The following is a 21,520-nucleotide window of genomic DNA, read 5'->3' as shown; positions in this document are numbered from 1 at the left end:
CAATGTCCGATTTCCTCGAAACCAACTTTATTGCATGCGGAATGGTTCCTCGACATCAGACATACACATTTTTTGTCGACAAATGGTAATTTCCTCTGCTGAGCCAAAAAGAGCATTTTTCACAAAAAATTCAGGTTTCGCGAACAATGTCCGATTTCCTCGAAACCAACTTTATTGCATGCGGAATGGTTCCTCGACATCAGACATACACATTTTTTGTCGAAAAATGGTAATTTCCTCCACTGAGCCAAAAAGAGCATTTTTCACCAAAAATTCAGGTTTCGCGAAACAATGTCCGATTTCCTCCAAACCAACTTTATTGCATGCGGAATGGTTCCTCGACATCAGACATACACATTTTTTGTCGACAAATGGTAATTTCCTCTGCTGAGCCAAAAAGAGCATTTTTCACATAAAATTCAGGTTTCGCGAAACAATGTCCGATTTCCTCCAAACCAACTTTATTGCATGCGGAACGGTTCCTCGACATCAGACATACACATTTTTTGTCGAAAAATGGTAATTTGCTCTGCTGAGCCAAAAAGAGCATTTTTCACAAAAAATTCAGGTTTCGCGAAACAATGTCCGATTTCCTCGAAACCAACTTTATTGCATGCGGAATGGTTCCTCGACATCAGACATACACATTTTTTGTCGACAAATGGTAATTTCCTCTGCTGAGCCAAAAAGAGCATTTTTCACAAAAAATTCAGGTTTCGCGAAACAATGTCCGATTTCCTCGAAACCAACTTTATTGCATGCGGAATGGTTCCTCGACATCAGACATACACATTTTTTGTCGACAAATGGTAATTTCCTCCACTGAGCCAAAAAGAGCATTTTTCACCAAAAATTCAGGTTTCGCGAAACAATGTCCGATTTCCTCCAAACCAACTTTATTGCATGCGGAACGGTTCCTCGACATCAGACATACACCTTGTTTGTTGAAAACTATTAATTTGCTCTCCTGACCCAAAAAGAGCATTTCCATGTTCGTTGACAGCCAGGGATCCATGTATATACGACAGCGTATTCCTTGTGTGTTATAATTCCAGCAGATACAGTGTCGCATCTGTTCGGTACTTTGGCGTATCCTTTAGAATCTGGGATTCGTTCGTATTTGTTCGGAATCTTCCGCATCCACATTTGAGAGATTTGACGGATACCTTGGTATCTGCCGGGATCCGTACCCATCCGTACGCTGTAGAAAGGCTATAAATGGCTAAATGAAATATAACAAAATACACAGGATTCGAGTGTTTAATTGTATCAAAGCTACAAGTGACAAGTAGAATCTTTAGAAAGGCGTCCTAACAGAAATTCTGCCTGCGCCTATCGAACGGTTTAATACACTTCTCCCGGCCATTCAGCGTCGATCTGGTAAAATAATAGTAACTTGTTGCTTGTTTCATGTGTTTTGTCCGGGTCAAATGCGTGTCACAGCCACTGTGCTTTTTAAATGTAAATTTATTCGGTGTTAATTGGTAAACAAGCAATCAGCACCAACGGGGGGCAGGTCTCCGTTCGGGCCAGATGAGAGTCATGTGACAGGGAGTATCCAATAACAGGCAAGTCTGGGGATTTCAAATGTACCGTTATGCGAGACGAAGCAAGCATTTTCCGGGCCTCTGTTGCGAGAGGAGAAGAAATGGAGAAAGTTTGGACCTGTTTTACCTCTGAAGTTCTGGTCGGGACTTTGCTTTCCAGCTGGGACCCCGCCGACCCAAAGAACGCCAAGCTATATGCGCTAGGATGCCTGGATTCTGTACAAAGTTGATGAGGCGGATTATGTTGGAGATTTGTGCAAGGTCACGGAATGGTAAATTCACTTTGAGCCGAGATTGCAAGGTGAACAAACTTTGCGACCTATCCAACACAAGTCATATGGATCGGACTGCGCAAATCTCAGCGGATTATTCCTCCTTCCGTAGCCTGTTGGAACCGTGTGCTCTTTTTAATAACTACCCCTGGTCCCGGACCCGGAGTGTCGCTGGACAATGGAGTCTGAGTTGGACCAATTGGTTGGACACAGCACAGAATCGTGAATCATTTTGAAATTGCACAGTCACTGCGATTGATCCCAATGCCATCGACGTTAACTACAAGTTTTGAATAAAAGGCCGCAAAATTATATACCTGGATATAAGAGTATATGGATAGTTCCGATCCAACCAAATGCGAAACCTGTATTCCCACTTATTTGCTACGTATACTTTTCTTGGATCCCATTCAAGAAAATCCGAAATCTGAATTGTTCCGTAGGTATGTACTATCTAAACTTAGACAAAATACGGGGGATACAGCTTTCGGATTTGGTTAGGATCCGGGAAAATCCGCATTTCGTATCTGCATAAACGTATCCAAAATACGGGCGGATACAGCTTTCGGATTTGGTTAGAATCCGAGAAAGTCCGAATTTCGTATCTACGTATACGTAGCAAATACGTTTGGGATTTGGTTAGTATACGGAAAAATACCGAAGTTTCGACGTGTTCTCCGCGGTAAGGATACGAAAAAATACCAATGGGATCCACTACCGTATTTGCCAAAAATACGGATTTCGTATTTTTCCGTGTTTAATTAGTCCGGATTCGAGAAAATCCGAAATTTCGGATCCGTAACAGATTCCGCTCGCATCTGTCCGTAAACGATCGTATCCTTCAAGGATACGGAAAGATAACGGCCCGGATTTGACTGCATTTGAACCCATTTCTTCCAGTGTCAGCAAAACAAGACAGCTTTAGGTACATACTGTCCCACCCAACAGCAGGAGCTTTCTTTCTTTCTTTCTTTCTATGTCACTGATAAATCACTGCGCTCTCAAAGTTGCCAGAAACATTTGACAGTTTAGACAGTTTGGACAAAAAGGTTTCAGAAAGAAAGCTTACCGCATGCTGCCTTGGGTAGATGTGTTTCAGACAAGACAACACCTGGGGAATCTCATGCAGCACATATTGGAGCTTCTTCTCTTTGTTACGGCAATCCCATAATGTGCACGTATTCATCAGAGACAATATTCAACACCGTTAGTGTTGCTAATACAAAGTTTGGACAACGAAAGTCTACCACACACTGCTTCACGAGGTAGATGCGTTAGAAGATATAGTTTTTATGTTCTATTAGTGGATAACGGTTGATTCATTGTATGCTTATCTTAGTCGCTAGGGAGGCACTTAGAGAAATTATCCGTGCTGTGCACAGCATTACCTAAGCCGAGAAACATAGGGAGCCATGGACAGTGATGGAACGTAAGATTTCTACGTTCAGCTGCATTACTTCCGTTATATATCCTGCCTAATATATGCAGAGCAATCAACTGATTCGTCATGATGCATGCGTGTGGTTACCAGTCTTGTTATCCATCATATTCTCAAGGCAATTCATTCGGAACCACTTCAAATTCTAATTTCGAAGCAATTGATGCCAAGAGATTAGTCACTTCTTTGGTTTAGATACAATCAAAATTCGTTTACGTCGCCCACGAATACTAAGGCGTGATCGTGTGTAATTCAGTTACCATAACGTGTCATTTATTTACAATCTTTGTGTCTAATTATGATTTATTTTCATGATACGACCTGTCCAGTTTATCGACGTCTAGTGTAATCCAGGCAGACTGTTTGCACAGGCCGTGTTAAACCAATTAGGATTTGTTATCAAGAAAGCCGTTTTATGGGCTAGGCCCTGTCTTGGTGGGTATGTTATGCTGCGGATCTATAATTACGTGTGGTCAGATAGGAAACACTGCCTATTAGGATAACCACGCACTTGAAACTCATCTTTCCTGTTTTATATTACCTTTTCCTTTATCAAACACATAGCAATTATATGGTATCCATCTATTTCCCTGCCGATTTGCCCACCCTGTCATTGAAGATCATATCGCTTTAAACTCTATTTTTCACAGTCAACCCATTTCTGCTTTCTTAAAAAAATCTGTCGTGGTGTCGCAATTGCCTAGGAGTTTGCTACTGTCTTCTTCTTAATCCTTCAGACAATTTTGTTGGAAATAAAGTTAATACTAAGGTCTACCACCTTGGTATTCTTGAACGGCAACAAGGAGTTGAAATACGAAGTCAAAAACAAATATACGAAAGAAGTTGAAGTGCATGCATCATTCTAATAATATTTACAAAAAATGACCTCTTGTCGCCCGCCAATATATCCTCTCAATTAGGTGATGACGTCACATCTCGTTTAGGCAGGCATCCGAGGTCACACAACTATTGGTAATCATCTAATCATTCAATGATCCACAATTTCAGGAGTAAATTGTATTTACCACGATATCCAGTAGATTATATTAGCATTATAAAATATGCAAATCTGACGAACTGAATATTCAACACTGCAGTCAACTAGAAGAAAACTGCGGACTGGAAAACGCAAATGTAAATATACGATTAGAAATTTGACATGAGTTTTCGATTGGTCCTCTGCTAAGTTAGAGGGGGTAGAGAACGGGTGGGGAATCTCCCGAGCAGCATTCGTAACCTCTGCTCTGCCTGTAAAGTCAGTGAAATCAAGCTTACCTAAACTTGATGTTTCTGACTTAGAAAGAATAAATTATGCTACAGCTATCGCTATGGACCGCTCTTCATCACCACGATAACATCTATCAAATGGTACCTTAAAATCTGCTCAAAATCTATCTTATGGCCATTTCAAGGTTTAGTAGAATATAAAAAAAACTGACCAGTTAATATTAGAAGGATAATGTAAATGGTATAGAAATTGGGCTTATTATATTTGTCACTTGCAAGTGCAACCATTTGTTGATTACGCCATTGCCACAGACTTTCTTTATAACCAGATTTCAAAATTTAGTGGCAGTTTGTTTTCAATGGAGAACGACAGAAGCAATGAATACGTGCCACAACCATTGCTCCACACAAAATGTTCTAACCGCCTGTGAAAGTCCCAGACATAAAGCACGCATATTCGGAGATTTATCCTAACGGGCAAAGACACTTTCTACATGGTTACGCACTGGATATACAGGCGTCGTAAAAAAATTCTTCAGCGAGTCGTGGCACGGCGCCCGCTATTCCGCTTCGATCGATTCTTCCGAAATGTCCTCCATGAATCTGCAACGAGTAATTATTAAAGCGCTACATAGACGTTATAACTGCGTCTAGTGAGCACCAAATTATGCACGCTTCGCCCACTTTCAGCCAAACTGCATACAACCTTGGCAGGCTTAAGGGAGATATTAGAACCGGCCAAGATAAATGTGAAAGGTTTTGGGATCCAATATTGCAAGCGGGGGTTAGGTTCGCTTGGATTGATCCTGATGCGACCCTTGCGTATAATGTGCTCACTTTTTTTCCTCACACTCTCTACCTTTTTTGATTTGTTGACATGACGGGTGACCGTGTCGACGTTTTCATTCGGTGGAAAGCTTGACCCGTCAACATTCATTTCCGGAAGGTCAGCGGAAGTCGCGCCCCTGGGGTGCTCCAACTTCGGTGTTGGCACGAGTTTCATGAATTTCATCTCGGGGAAAAAGACGGAGGTATAATAAGATATGGATCTTACGTCGCCATATCAGCCGAACGCTATCGAGCCTAACGACAAGCCTTCTCAGATGGGAATTATCTTGTTGGGCAGAAACGTGTGAAAGTCAATACCATAAGCCACGTGCCCCTTAAAACGATTAATGAAAATAACGTGTAACGCCTTGACACGACCGTGACATCCGCGTGAGCCATTAGGTCTGGTATTACTGCGTCAAATATAAAATGATTTTTCATGATCTCGACTTTAATTTAACGCCAGACTGCAACTTAAGCATGCTAAATACAGGAGATAGGAGTGCTCTTATAACGCATAAGTTTGACGTCAAAATAGATTTGTCTGATGCCTCAATATGTAAACATGGCTTGAACCGACCTTGGTGCTGAATAAATACCTATCAAGAGTTTGAAGCTTGTGTTATATGCTGACTAAAGAAACTAAACCAAATGAAGTAAATCTGTAAGTTTAATGTGCCCCCGTCTTGTAATTAGCCAGCGAAAGGGTAATTGTTACCCTGAAAGGGGCGGTATAACCCGCCGTGTATAAACATGTGCGAACATGTGTGATCATATGTCGACCGATGATGATGATGATGAAGGTGACTTCTTTTATTTTGTGAAAAAAAAATGTAATTTTCATTACTACGTATCGTCAAGAATCAGAAAGCTAAAGCAAGGTACAGCTTTATTTCAGTTGGCAACAAATGTATATGTCGCATATCAGGATAGTTCCAAATGGGTCTCATATCATGAAATTATTATGTATTGCACGGGGCTATTTAATGATCATGTTTTACTTTAAGACCTTCTTGACCACTTAAAGGACTCTAATTGGGGTCTTTATATAAAAAAAATTATAATGCTTTTTACACCGGTCCCATTGTGCAAATATAATCTTTTATGACGCTGAATTAATGTTACGCTTTTAAAGAGGTTTATGGTAAACTGGGTGACATCTAGTAACACTAGTTTTGACATGTTTGTGGGGGTATCAAATGACATAAACTCAAGTTCATAGTACCCCTGTGGGCCATGAGACTCAATTACCCTTTTCAAATGTTCGTGACTTTGAGTTGCTCTCTACTTATTGCTTTATTTTTACGATGTACAAGTCAAGCTAAAACAGTAGCTTAAAGATCTAAACCTACGGAAAGGGGAATGAGTTGACAGTATAAATTATGCCAAATCATTGCAACATTTAATCGGAACGATCTTCAACGGCAACTGTATACTACATGTTAGGAAAGCTATAACAGATTTGAAAAACCTTCACAATTATGTCGTTGAATGTAACAGATCCAGGTAGCACGATATGGCCAAAAGCAGTTACTCAGTTTCCCCATATGTCTTTCGTTTCACTGACGAATAATAGTCGGATGCTATCTAAAACGTCTGGCCGTTTTCAAAATCTTATCTAGCTGCTTAAGAAGCTGCTTTTTGGCGAAACGTCACAAGTGTTCGATATATGTTCCTCACAATATAGTCGGTTGGCACATAAATGAATAAGGTCTTAACTTTTTGGATGAATTAAACAGTACTAATATAATACTACTATAGCTCTACCAAATTGCTTGTGCATTTTTGTCATGGTTAATGCCCCCAGCTTTAAAGTTACAAAACTTGGCAAAAAAGCATAAGATCGATTTCCGATGATTTCTGTTAGAGGCCCAATACCTGTAAAAGAATTATTTTAAATTTCTCTTACTGATAAGTTTAACTGAGAAGCTATTTTAGCTTTAATGCAACAAAGATAAGTGGCAAAAAACGTTTTGATCATCGATAAGTGACAAAAGAAGATTAAGGCAACGCTATTTTTAGGTCAGGTTGCAATCAGGACTAGGTCATTTGATTCCGATCGATTTGTAACGATAATAACCACCACCGACAAAAGAGTGAGCTCGAATTAAAGTATAATTAAAATTGTAGCAACTTATCAAAACAAATTCAACTAAGTTAACTGGGTGCCTACAGAGGTATTACTTTAATTTTTTATGTAAAATGTTGTCATTTTTGGACTTCTTTATGCATTTTTCGATAAAGTACCATACCGGCACTAAATCTTTAAAGCGGCCAATGTATTGAAACAGTGAAACAATGTCTTGGAAAAAAGCGAAAGCCATTCTGTAAGTCGCACCGTTCAGGATGGAAATGTTGAAAAACATTCTTATTCAAATGTATATTAAACAATTGTAGACATTGTGATGGCGCACTCGGGTTAACAGACCTGTATAAGCCCAACCACTATTAGTAGATAATTAAAGATATATGTGCTGAAATTGATATAACCTGGAATGGACATTAAACTAAAAAATAATCTAGTAGATGCATGATAATGATGAGATGTAAAAATATCTTCATTTCTTATGGAATTATTGTTAATATAAGAAATCGGTTTCATAATCTGTAAGTTAGATCCCAATTCAATGGCAAAATATAAGAGAGTATATGAGTACACACTAAATGTGACCGTCTAGCAAAACAGTGATTAAAACGCGTTGTAGTGGTGATAACATTCTTGGTCACAGACAATATAATTCTTTTTAGATTTTCTGATAAACAGTGGGCTTCCCTGAAGTATAATAGACATTTAAGAATTAGCCTAAAAGTTTTCTTTTTGTCCTAGAAGGGAAGACAGGTCACCAAGGAGAGTTAACCATTTGTGACTTTCAGTAGACACCTCTTCATTGCCTCGTCACATTGTACTCCTATCTCGTGAGCTAGCATATGAAAGGCCCCAACCTACATGACGTCAGTACTTGACATGATCGGATTGCTTGAGGGGAGACAATGATTGGCGGACAAAAGACCAGGGTCATCGCCGTAATGCAAAGTTAGCCTGCAGCTGGCTATACGTGTGCAACATGTCAATTTTGTGGCGTATTATATAGTGTGGAAGACTGTTGTCGGTGTATCCCATTGTGCACCAGAGGTTGTGCACTAGGGGGTGAAACTTTTGATTATAGGCTAAGGATTGGAACTTTCGTCAGTTACGTCTGAAGGCTAAGTAATGCACTGGTGATTTTGCTAAACAACAGTTAAGATAGACATAAAACATTATTACAAAAAAGGCAAAAAAAACTAATTGCACGTAAGTAACTTTACATGTGATACAGATATAAAAAAACAACGAATGCAATTTGTGATTCAATGGCAATAAAAATTGTGTGTGTTCAACATTTTCAACTAGCATGTGCAAATGATCTGACCTAAGATCAAGTTCAAGTATCCATCTTATTCCATTTGCAAAACGTACTGGTGCAACGTCGATGAGGGTAGATATTCACTGGTATTAAAATACGCCAAATAGCAGTTAGCGAAGACAAAACTTACGTAGGCACATTCTATAAAATCTCGACCTTGTCTCACTTTTGTTACAAATTGGGTTATACCATGCCCTCATCAAAATTGAATCCGGTTGCTTGAGTAGCGGACAATAAATGTTTGAAAAAAGCTAGCCAGTGAGAACTTCTCCAGCTCAACATTCCGCCAAACTCATCCGTGCCCAGCCAATGCACCATTTAACGCCAGATCGAGACAATTTGACACGGTTTGGCTTTCACGACTAATCGTGATTGACATGTCATGAGTCTTCTTTAATCATCGACCTTGCCTGAGCCCGGCACCACCCAGCTCGAGCTAGTGGAGCCGGTAAACTGGTATAGGTGATCACATGATATATCTGTAACACTCCAAGTGCCTTCGACCGAGCAGTGCTCTATTTAACGCCAGGTCCCTGCTGTATTGGTTTACTAGATTGAACAATGGTTAATGGGTCGTGTGGAGACGCAGGAAGCGTCTCACTCAATGGTTGTGTGATTGCTATCGATTCCTCAACCGTTAATGGCGGCCCGGCTATTTGCCACTAAGATGGGTTCAGAATCGACTGGTGCGAATCGAAACTTCCTCGGATGGAGCCGACCCTGATACGAAGGAAGCGCCATCCCACTCATCAGATTCTATAGAAACAGCGGAAGGAATGACAATTTCCGCAGTTCAAAGGTCGAGAAACGGAAATCTTTGGGAGGAATAGCCATTAATCATGAGTTGGTTTAAAGGAAGTGGCGGTTATAGAGAGAGTAATTGAAGAAGGTTTCAGGCTGTTGACCTCTTCCTGCCTGCCCCGGTTCGCTTAACGCGACGGGCTAATAGGAAAAGACACACTTTAGCCAACATAGCTCCGGCAATCGAAACTTTAAGTGAGTTTGATGCGCACTGTTCCGACCAGTCGATTGGAACAAGACATAAGTCTTCATCTTTTTGTGACAACATTAACGATTTCTGTAATGCCCAAGAAAATTTAACAGGAGGAGAGAGTCATGAATTGGCAGTTGCCAGTGTCTCATGGCATAAGGCGGGTAACTTTTCTTTTGTGGCTGTATCTTATTGACAACGCTGACATTACGGCTATAGGAAGCTCAATCCCCGAACGAAATGGCCCATTCATTGCTATCTTTGACCATCAGCTGTGGCATCATGTACAAAAATTGATTTCCACACCAACCATATATGTATATCTATACTGAACGACGAACTGCCCGGTTGTATCGTCAAAATAATTAAGAGAATAAACCTAAATTTACCTCTTCAAGTCTTTGTTCCAACACGTAATCCATTGCCGAGAGAAACGCTATCTTGAAACACTTTCATTTGTACTCAGCCCCCTTTACAAATTGATCTACAGATGATAAAGAATCTTTATGGTACAAAATGACATCTGTTACTTTAGACGTATACATTGACGTCATTGAAATCGGCCAATAGCTTGCGGCGAAGATTCTGGTGATTTTTTTTTTGGCTTGGCGGCCACCAGTCTCGGCGTCTGTGTTAAAAAAAGGGGGCTTTCTCTTTCTTCCACACATTGTATGTATTATGCGTCTCCGAGGAGGGGATAGTTGTCATAATGATAGAAACAATTTACTCCGATGACACCCTCTTATCAATTGCAGTGGGTAGAAATGCAATCAGATGTCAAATTTACGACTGGACCTCCTCGCTCACGAAGGAAATCTAATTCCAGACGAGGAGCCTAGCTTGCCTCGACTTACCAGCCCATTTGTTTCACCCTCAGGGCAAATAGATCAGTCCCAAAAGTCACAAGGCGGGTCATTTCAGTCCGATTCGGCGTAATCGTATTGAATGGCGTGTCTCCCTCAATTAACCCAGTCACTATTGCGCTAACAAAATCATTCAAAGTAATTTCATTAATAGCAACACGTGATCCTATTGGATATTCCTTTAATTAGAAAAGAAACATAAGCTCAGAAGATTGACAACTCTGACCTGTTGAGAGTATCAACAACTATTACATATCTGGAGTAACGATATTCATTTATGTATTTGTATGTACCGTCATTGTAAGTGTTAAAATCGATTATATATTGATGATAAATGGATTCACTGGGGGAATTAGTAACTTGGATACCTCAGTTCATTTCTAAGGTGAGATAAGGTTATTTTCATCATCTGGTTGGAGGAAAGAGATAATGTCATTGTGACTAATAAGGTTAGCTTTATTTGAATTTTTACTTATGCATGAGTCCGTATGGGAATGCAGTATGATCTCAACATTTATTATTAAATTTGATCTTAACCAAGAGAAACATAAGGTTCTTAGCTGAGCAACCAATCATATGTATATACCATTTCAATCCACCAAATAAAACTTAGGTCTTCGGTTCATTGATTACCAACATCAAATTTGATTTGTGACTTTCCTCAAATTTTGGTCGTAGCTACCTGATACCAGAGCTGAGTACCACTCTTCTTTCGTTCTTTGCTTTGCAGTTATGATGACAAAACTGAAATAAGCAACATGATAGGGTAATAAGGTATAATTATAATTTTTTTTTCGGCAACGTTTGTATCGTTTACCACAAAGTTTATTGTTCTTTGCACCAAACGTTGAATTAGAAAGATGCAAAATCTTATCATAGGGGGAAAAAATGCAAACCAACGTTGTTCGTTTGCTTGTTTATACGCTATAACAAAAAAAATATAGCAAAAATATTTCTTCAGTCTCGTAGCAAATTACACATGGATTGCGTTTCCCTGATGAATAATGGTCTTGTAAATTAAATGCTTTTTTTATCGATATATGTTTATCTCATTATCATTTAATCAACACATACCCTTACCAAATATCAATAAAAGTTCATCCAGGCCTTCTCCAGTTATACAGTTATTTCACAGAAAAAAATACTACAAATGCACAACCTTCTTGGCGAGGGTAATACGGATGGCATCAAGTGATTATTTCCTTACAAAAACTCTCACTGTCTGACCTATTTTCCCGAAGTTGAACAATACCATTTAGAGTTCGATATCGGTCCAACAGCTTGTTGCACCGAAGCCTGGATCAGGGATACAGTTTTCTAATAGGTCGTTACTTATTTTGAGCACGTTCCACGGAGACGCCAGTGAACCAGAGGTTAACACCCGGTTATCGAAACGAAAAGGACTTCATTTTAAAAGTCACGGTTTATCTGTGATTCCAGAAAGGCTGCCTTACACCAAGGCACAAGGAGGTCACACTGAGCGTTGTTAGACGTCGCTCTTGGTAATATCTGTATGTTAACTGCGGCGACTTGAGGCTTAGTGGCAAAGGGGGCTGTATCAAATTTAAAGGCATGCATATTGCGACGTCCCCTTGCAGCGAAGTGAAATTAATCATGGTATTTTAGGCTTGTTAATTAATTGGGGCATTTGACAGTATGAGCTAATAAAAACAACACAGTGTATCAAGATATGGAAGCTATTAGCATTTTCAATCGGAATACATCACGTTACATTTTAGTTCATATTGTGCCCGTGCTCTCATTAGACAAGCACCACTACAATTACTTTCTGTGTTAAAGAAGCAGACATGAGATTTATGCAAAGTGGCACCGACTCACAGTTTGGGAAAGAAAGTTTGATGATGATGTTTTCATGTCATATCTTTTCTCCATTGGAGTCGAGAAATTAATAAGATTGTTATGTTGTTCTTTTGAAAAAGGAAATGTATGTCTATGTCTGCAAAATGCTATACCTTAAACGTAGCCAAATCCAACATATGGATCATTCAGCCGTAACAACGTGCCTATGTTTAAATCATCTAACGTTAATTTGCTTTATACGGTATCGTATTATACTGGTAGGCTAGTTGTTGATAAAGTATTAATATCTACAGGAATGAAATGCAAACTAATTCCATTCAATCAAGACAAAACAAATAATGATCATATAATTTCATAACGCGTGGATAATCACTGACATATTTTGTGATGCAAATAGGAGTATAAAAACGAATACGTATGATACCTGTAAGATATAGATAAGATATACATAGACCATAGATTAAGTTAACGACTTGAGGAGGTTGATGACTCCCTTGAGGCTGAATATCTTAATAACCCTTCCCACGAAGTTCATTTCTGCATATCTGGGGTTCATTACCGGAAGTATCGATAAATCTAACCGAAAGCCCCACATTTGACCTTTGAAGAAGTTCCGGGTCAACGGACAGTGGCGACAATATCAATCATGGCGACCGAAGTAGGTCATTGTGTAAATTGCCCCCGTCATTTAGTGATCAGCCTTAAGGTACACTCTCACTGCACTTGCGTCACGCTTGCGTCACTGCGGGGTTCGAAAGATACTCAAACAATTTCAAAAATAATAAAAAACAAATTTTCTTCCTTTTTGTGTATTTTGTCGTCTTCTATTTTAAGCATTACGCAAAATCTAAAGTATAAGAAATCGGAGAAAATAACAAAACAGTGCCGCAGCGAACGAACCCTGCAGTGACGCAAGCTTGACTCAAGTGCAGTGAGACGGCACCTTAACCTAAGATATCCGAAAGACATCAATAATTAAGATAACATTTTACTGAAGATGTTTAACTCTATCTAAAGCGTGGAAGGTTATCTTATTATTCATTTGATAAAACCTCGTGTCTAGTTTATGTCTAATAATGACCCCCAAGCATTATTAGAATATATGAGATACGATCTTTTATTCAACCGAATACCGTGCAACTATTTTTTACATAAAGGCACCTAGGGGAGTTTGAAAGCATAAAGTAGTTTATGGTTTATCGTTTGAGTCATTGTTATCAATCTTTTATTTATGCTTTTTCATCGAAGCATTTGATATCATATATCAGGCATGTGCACATGCAGAATGTCGTCGTTTTTGTCCTGTCTTAATTGAGTTAGACCACGAAGGACCTTAACAATGACGTTCTCGCTAATCAGGTAGTGCTGTGCGTTTTACTGCCGTTGTTACAATCCCGCAGAGTGTACGAACACTGAATATAATCATTAGAGCGAGTCAACTTCTACACTCAATGAATTAAACGCCGTATATAATCCCTTACATAAAGTATCGTATATTTGTGATGCATTTTTATAACCAAAAATGATAATTTAACATTTAGCATTAAGTTGTATTAACATTATAACGTACTACGAAATGTTTGGTTGCATATTGGCCTACAGTTAGATATTGAAATAGGCCCTTGGGCAAGGCCTTTGAAATAGAATAACTGATCTAAAAGCGTTTACTTTAAATAATTGTATTATTTTTTTATCAATTTGCTTTTCGTACCTTTGTATGATATAAATCATATGCAAAGAACCACCGGAGCCTGACTTTTACGTATCATTATCCAATTTCAAAAATATAATTTCTCTTATTGGCAATAATCTCCTTTTTTTAGATTTGCGCCGAAATTTTCATCTTGGTAAACAGGCGAAACCGCCCCTATTTTGTATTGTGCTCACATCTCACGCCCTAACACCTTTTCGCCCCGTTATCAGAGAGAGTGTTTTTCAATCGATTGTCCACCAAAAACAAATCCACAAAAGGGGCGGAAAGGTATTTACGTCGTGTTCGTTAGAAGGGGAGCTTTTTAAGGTGCAAGATTAGGCACTTACGCCAATCAAGTAAAATATAGGTTGCTTTTAATGAAACCATGCTGGGTTATTTTCATTAAGCCTGGGGTATAATGAACAAAGGAATGAGAACATGCTGGGACGCATACTTTAATGTATATTATGACTTAAAGCAGTAATCTCATTGTTTATCATTGTTTTATTCTTTATTTCAAGTATTTACAGGCACAATGTAACAGGGAGAACCAAACAGTTGCACGAACACCTATTCATTTTATTTGACACAAAGAAAAGATTATAATAAGTAAAAAGAATGGTTGAAAATAGTAACGACTGTATAAGGATGGTATAAGGCTAGTAAAGCTTATAAGATGACCACCCTTTAACAAATTGTATCAATCAACTTAGATTTTACCAACTTATATTGTAAGAAAAGATTAATTTAGTGTTCACATAATAAGCCTAATACAAAGCTATATTTAGTCATCCAAATTCTAAACACGAAAAAAAAACAATAATGTCAAAAAATAGGAAATAAAACTCATATTTAAAATAACCAAATTAGGATAAGGATATCAAATGTAAATTATGTATGTTATGGCTAAAAAGATTGCAAAGATTTAACTAAATGTGCAAAAAATTTTAAACAAGGAACGCAAACAATTAATGTAAATTTAAATTGGGTGTTATCTGTAAAATCATAAGTGCTAGGTTAGATGCATCCCTCGTTATCACCCTTCATGCGGTGCTCCTATGAAGGATGTTTATAAGCATAGGACGGATGAATTAGGAAGGTGGCGGATATGCAGATGAGAAAGGTCTATCAGGATCTGTGGTCTAACCATACAAATCGATCCAGCCCCAAACTGAGAGACGAATTATACCATCGCAATAGCCGCCTACAAGCATTTGTCATTCTAGCGGAGCAAACCAGTAATTGTACGAGACGCGATAAGCTTTTGCTGGACGGCAATACCAAATAAGTGATTTGCTTTGTCGATATCGGTTGGGGAAAGAGGGGGGAGGGAGGTGAATTTTCCAATTTCTGGATCCTGTATCTCTGTTACACAAGTCCGTTTTTATGCTTGTTACGGTCTAATCTCTTGGTTCAGAGGTCCTCTTATGTCATTATGCTCCAGGGGGATTTAAAGCTATTGGAAGACTAACAGAACTGGTCTCGGCAGATCAGAAAGCCGATTGTTTTGGTCGATTATGCGAGCAACTCATCTGTACTCATTTCCCCCGATGCAGGTCCGGCCTGCGGCCTATCGTTGCTGAGGGAGGCTTCACATATCGTCCGGCAGCAGACGAAAACAAGGAACACCCATTGCTCCGAATCTGACCGGTGATCTGTCCACTCCCTGTGAAAATCGGACCCACCACCGCTGGGGAAAAGCGCCGAACTCTCCCAGAATGAGGAATGACCATGGCGGAAAGGCTGAACATAAAGGAAGACACCTAGCCCAGACCAGACGAAAGGAGATCCTTTCCTCCTACTGGAACAAATGATGAAGATGCAAGCGGGCGTTTCTTACTGGACAACTGACTGCCGAGACATGATATCTTAAAACTGCCACTAATCAACTGGCTTAACGAGACTAGGGCAGCTGGGACAGTCGATACCTCTGATGAACTGACGATTTGCATTTCCGTCAACTACAGACGATATAGGATTACCCATTGATAGCACGCTGCCGACACAGCCACCAAGTATTCATCACTAAATTCGGGACATTGCTCACGCAGCGAATTCCGGGCGCCTTTGCTACACAAGGTCTCTACGACAACCGTCATGGTAAGCTGCACTTTTTTTCTAAAATGTATCTCGACGAGTTTTTACACCTAAGATAATGATTAAACCAAAAGCGGTAGCGTATGAATATGTACCATAGCCGACCATTCCAAAAAGCTGTTGCGTTCAGAACCGTCTACAATTAATACCAATTGCAATCAAGGGAACCGTGTACCACTCTTCAATAGGGCCAGGTACGTTCAGAGATTAGTAGCTACATTTTGTAATCAGTTTGAAAGACGGATGCGTATTGAATACTCTGTAAGCATCCTTATCTTGTGATAAGGTTCAGCTGGTAACAGTAGCGCCATACCTACGTGCAGGTACAAAGTGCTATTGACATGTTGAATACACGAACCTCGATAGCTAGATATCTTCCCGTCTATGGAAGTAGCTGGTCTATACATCAGGACGAAATGACTTTTCGGCTATGTTTTATCCTTACATTCGTGCTATAATTTACGTTGTAGGATGCTAACGCCTCTCCGCTTGGCGTAGCTGAAGAGAATGGATTAGGAATCACCTTCCATTGCGAACTTGGCACGGTTACGGTCGTTCAGAGAATACCTGTGTAGCATATCATCTTTGTTGGCTGGCGAAGCACCCGACGCAATTCTTTATTTCTCATATCGTGATTCAAACGCAACAGGAGGTTAGCAACTGAAATATTACAACTCACAAGTCTATTCTGCGTTCATTTTTCTCATTCCAGGGGCAGGTTATACGAGGCTTAATCTACCCATAGGAGACCTATACACACGCATTAACCAGATTCTTGGAACTCAACAAAAGGTGCTGGGCGTAGTTGCCTGTAGTTGTGACCGCCTCGGAGGACTATGCCTACTCGTTAAGCTGGGACCATGAGATAACTTGGAATATCAGCCGAGCCGTATTACGTGGAGGTTCCGTGTCCCCCGCTACACGTCATAATTCTGGGATGCTTAACAGTTCAAAGGAACAGCCTGTGGTGTTCGACATCCTGCTGCTTCTCGTTTTCGGAATCCTTTGTTGGCAGAGGGCCCGCAGATGTCCCCGACTAATTGTGTGATTCGGGTCTGATTGAAGCACACTGGTAGCACGCACTGTGGTCCCGTGCACCCCGCCAGGTAATCTTCTCATCGCCGGGGAGACGCGTGCGTGGGAGGCAAGCCTGCGTTTGATTGCCAGTTAGCGTCTTCTCGGGGTTGCCGCCACCTTCCCATTCTGTGTGCAAACACACAAAAGATCTTCGCGACTGGGAATCGTAACCTTGGCAGAGGGCGTAGCGGCTCTGGATGGTGAGAGAGGAACGAATGATTATTCCTCAGCACCTAAACAAAGTCCATGGATACAAGAATCATTTCCTCAGCGATACGACAAAGGAAGACTTCCCAACGTGCTTGTGTGTATTTCAATGTTGGTTCTAAAGTAGTCATTCATTGCCACAGAAAACCTAGTGGCTGTTGGCCTGTTTTCAAACAGCATCATAGGCAGACATCATGGCACTAAACGAGGTACGTGCATCATTTAACAACGGTGAGAAATTCTGTATCGCCATGGCAGCTTTGTACGCACTCTTTGGATGTGTCGAAACTCTCATATGCCCTCGCTTGTGCAACTGCAGCGGGTCGTTTGAAAACGTTCACTGCAACGGAAAAGGTTTGACGAAGATCCCGAGGGGAATCCCTGACTCGGTCTTGTACCTGAACTTACAGAGTAACAACATTACAAAAATACAGAGAGACCAGTTTGCTGATTACGTGGACTTGAAAAATCTTCACCTTGGCGATAACTTGATAACGAGGATCGAAGACGGTGCTTTTAACGGTCTGAAGAATTTACACATATTGGAGTTATACAACAACAGGCTAACGTACATCCCCAGAGGAACATTCAGTGCAGTAACCAATCTTGAAGAACTTTGGCTGAGAGGGAACCCAATCGTCTGTCTTGACGACTACGCATTCTCACAACTTCCCAACCTGAGGCATTTAGACATTGGAGAACTACATGAACTCAGGATAACGTCCGTTAACATGTTTGTCGGTTTGAGTAGTTTGGTGAACTTGAACATGGCGGTAGCAAGTCTCTCCAGTGTGCCTTTTCTTACCCATCTGAGCAACCTAGAACAGTTAGATCTGACCGGAAACTCTCTCAAAACAATCAGCCAAAAGTCATTCAGTGGACTGGACAGGTTAGAAAGATTGTTGCTCGTGTCGTGTCGTATAACGAGCGTAGACGTGAACGCCTTTGAAGGCCTCAAGTCTTTAACGGTCTTGAATTTGTCCCACAACTCCTTGACCTATCTGCCGGAAGGTATTTTTGATATGACTCCTTCTCTGAGGAACATGTACCTCCAGCACAATCCTTGGAACTGCAGCTGTGACATGACGTGGATGTTGGAGTGGATTCGAAGCAGCGAGCGAAACGTGACTTGCAACGACTGCGGCAAATGCAGCAGTCCCCGCCGACTCAGAGGACAACAACTCGTCAACTTGACAAAAGAGAGTCTCTCTTGTCCCGGAGGAAAGACGACGGTCGCGAACTTGAAGATCAACATGACGGAAGGAGGTGAGAAAGACTTGGAGTGCCTTACCGGAAGTGACACCACTCAGATTTGGAAAACTGGCTCGACGATTAGATCCGGGTCATTCCAGCTGAGTGTGAAGATCTCCGGTGACGGCAGTGTCAATGTCACCGACGTTACAACGGACGGTTCTGGTATCTACGCGTGCGGTAAAAGTAACTCTCGCATAATCTCGTCTGGCCGAATCTCGTCCAGCCGAATCTCGTCTAGTGCGAGAGTTACCTCTCTTGCGGGAAGAATGGCCCGTCTTCAGTCAAGGGCAGCAAACTCTGATACCGATGATTCTAAAGATCTAGGGGAGTGCAAAGTTCGCGAGGAAAGCGTAGATACCTGGGTCGTTAACGACGCCTCACAGACACCCAAGCAAAAGGAAAATAGAAACGACAAAACGAGACCCACGCTTATCAACAACGGAGGCAATGTGATGGTTGACGATACAGATGGATCGGAAACAAACACTACAAGTGATCACAAAATATACATCATCGGTTCTATAGTTGGTGTGGTTGTACTGGGCATATTGATCTGGAGTACGGTCATAGGTGCTCGCAAGAGCAGAGCCCGTAGACTTGCGAGAAGGCAGAAGAAGAAAAAGAAGGCGGAAAGAGAGTCCTGCTACGTGGCGTTTCGTAGTGATGAGGAACTCGATGTAAATGAAATCCCCCCTCCTGATGTGTTTAGCATCTACACAAACCAACACTATCAGGACTCCAGACATTCGGGCCTAAAGGCTGAAGCCGACGTCTTCTCCGGCCTTAAGGTAGAGACAGAGATATAAGATTTCTTTCTACTTCCTCATGTTGCTAAGCAATAAGCTTGTTTGTACTTCTGAGTACGCATGCGTGGTGACAAGAATTTTTGGTAATACGTCAAAGGTGTAAACAGCCCCTAACTTATAAACAGTTCGACCATTGTCTCGCTTTTCAGAGCAATGTCCAGACGTGTATGTTTATGTCTCAGGGGCCTTAACCTTTGACATGCTACCCAGAATCCCCGTCACCGCGCATGCGTGCACGGAAGTGTGAACGAGATTATTCTTATGTAGACAAAACAATGTCACAGCATCGTTATAACCTGTGGTCACCAAAAGCCCACCTAAGAAGCTCACATAAATATTTCTTTGCTGAAAATATCCTAAAATTAGCTGTGAATTAAATTACTACAAAATGATTTGCGTGTATATAGTAGCATTGTCATGTTTTTGGTGTTTGTAAAACAGACGAAAGTGTGTAAGTGACAGACAACATGTAATATTTACTTTGTAAATGATCTGTAAGTCATACAGTTGTGTGATTTTTATGACTAAGAGATTGCCTTACTATCGAAATACTGTTGTACATGATACCAACATGGCCAATACAAAGACAACGTGTCAACTCTAGCGACCTGTATATAAAGAAGGCAATCTTGCTAAAAACAATAGATACAATTCATTGTTTTTTTCTGGATTTCTTTTACAATTACATGTATATGAGCATCATTACCCGATCATCGTGTCAATGCAAAGTTATTTGTTATTATTACTCAAGAATTCAATTTTTACTGCATTCGAAATGTCTCGAAAAAAAATAAGATTACGAAAAAATATTTTAAAGAAACGTTGAAACATAAAATGCAAATGCAATAATCTTTGGAAACAACATTCTGTATAACCATATAAAGTGTGGTGAGGGTGACAATTGCGTTGTTTTAGTTCTGATGTTGGCATGAATGCTTTACGATTAACGGTATAATGACAAAAGCATTTCTATGAGGTGCTCTCGTTATATTATAGTTGTTCAATGCATGTTTTGATTCTATCTACCGAAATTATGCAGAATTGCGACTGTGCAAGTCTACTTTGTCAATTGTAAAAGTTGTGAACGCTACTTCTATCAAGAAGTTGCAATTCTAAAATACAAAGAGTGTAATATAGCCTAAATACTAGTAAAAAAGTTGTCTTTTCTGTGAAAAAATCCTATAAAAGACGGGGTTGTTACAAAATAAATAGGTTTTGGTACTGACAAAAGGTATGTGTGTGTTTATTTATTTATTTTCTTATTTTAACATTAACATTCCATTTAACTGAATCAGGGAATAGACAAAGTTTCCTGATGCGCAAAGACCTTCGGGATGTGTGACGTCAGGAGTAAGTCAAAGTCGATACCTTCTGCGTACAAACGTATTGAATTTCGCCTAGGGCACTGATTCGAATTTATGGATGACATCCTTTGGCGTCTCCAAAACATATATAAGAGTTCAAAATAGATCAGCAAAATTAATCAAGAACATGATGCTATATCTAAAAAGTGCAATGCAAAGCTGACAACGCAAATCAATCTCCAGAGAATGGTGTATCAAACAAGCAACATAATATTATTATGTATATGTATATTGTGTATTGAATTTATTGATAATGGTCAAATTCAAGTTGATGTAAAATTCCCGATAAGCACAAAGGATAACATACCGATCGACATATACGTAACGGTATTCTTTGGTACTTCGATGCTGACGTAGTACTAACATTAATCAGGTTTTGCGGTAGTAAATCATATTCTCAGTTGGCCTTTTTTTCTCTTTATCATTGGTCAGCACAGTCCTGAGTACAGAGGAAGTTATTTTTCTAGAACAACCGAAATTAATGAGAGCGCGGATGCCAGATGCATCCATATAGTGAATCATTTAGCCTTACCTGTGAGAAGCCCATAAGTGATTGAAAAAGATGTTACGTAATTATATATAAATATAATTTGAGCTAACCCATTATCTAAGCTAGGAGTTATTAAAACTC

The 21,520-nt window shown here is 40.1% G+C and overlaps 1 protein-coding gene across 3 annotated transcripts in view; it reads left to right on the top strand.

The window, feature by feature from the left end:
* The window catches only part of LOC118421377 (leucine-rich repeat-containing protein 4C-like), a 67,736-nt gene extending 46,965 nt beyond the window's left edge, over positions 1-20,771 (top strand). For 2 of the 3 annotated variants that reach the window (XM_035828639.1, XM_035828638.1), the window contains exons 2-3: positions 15,641-16,184; positions 16,894-20,771. In XM_035828639.1, the coding sequence (XP_035684532.1) occupies positions 17,660-19,525 (1,866 nt within the window). In that variant the 5' untranslated portion in view covers positions 15,641-16,184; positions 16,894-17,659 and the 3' untranslated portion in view covers positions 19,526-20,771. Of the gene's footprint in view, positions 1-15,062; positions 16,185-16,893 lie in introns of those variants that run through there. The other variant, XM_035828640.1, reaches the window with a different exon arrangement.
* The last annotated feature ends 749 nt before the right edge of the window (positions 20,772-21,520 follow it).

Source organism: Branchiostoma floridae, chromosome 8 (genome assembly GCF_000003815.2).
Source record: "Branchiostoma floridae strain S238N-H82 chromosome 8, Bfl_VNyyK, whole genome shotgun sequence".
Classification (NCBI taxonomy): domain Eukaryota; kingdom Metazoa; phylum Chordata; class Leptocardii; order Amphioxiformes; family Branchiostomatidae; genus Branchiostoma; species Branchiostoma floridae.
This window is presented reverse-complemented; position numbering and strand designations above follow the sequence as displayed.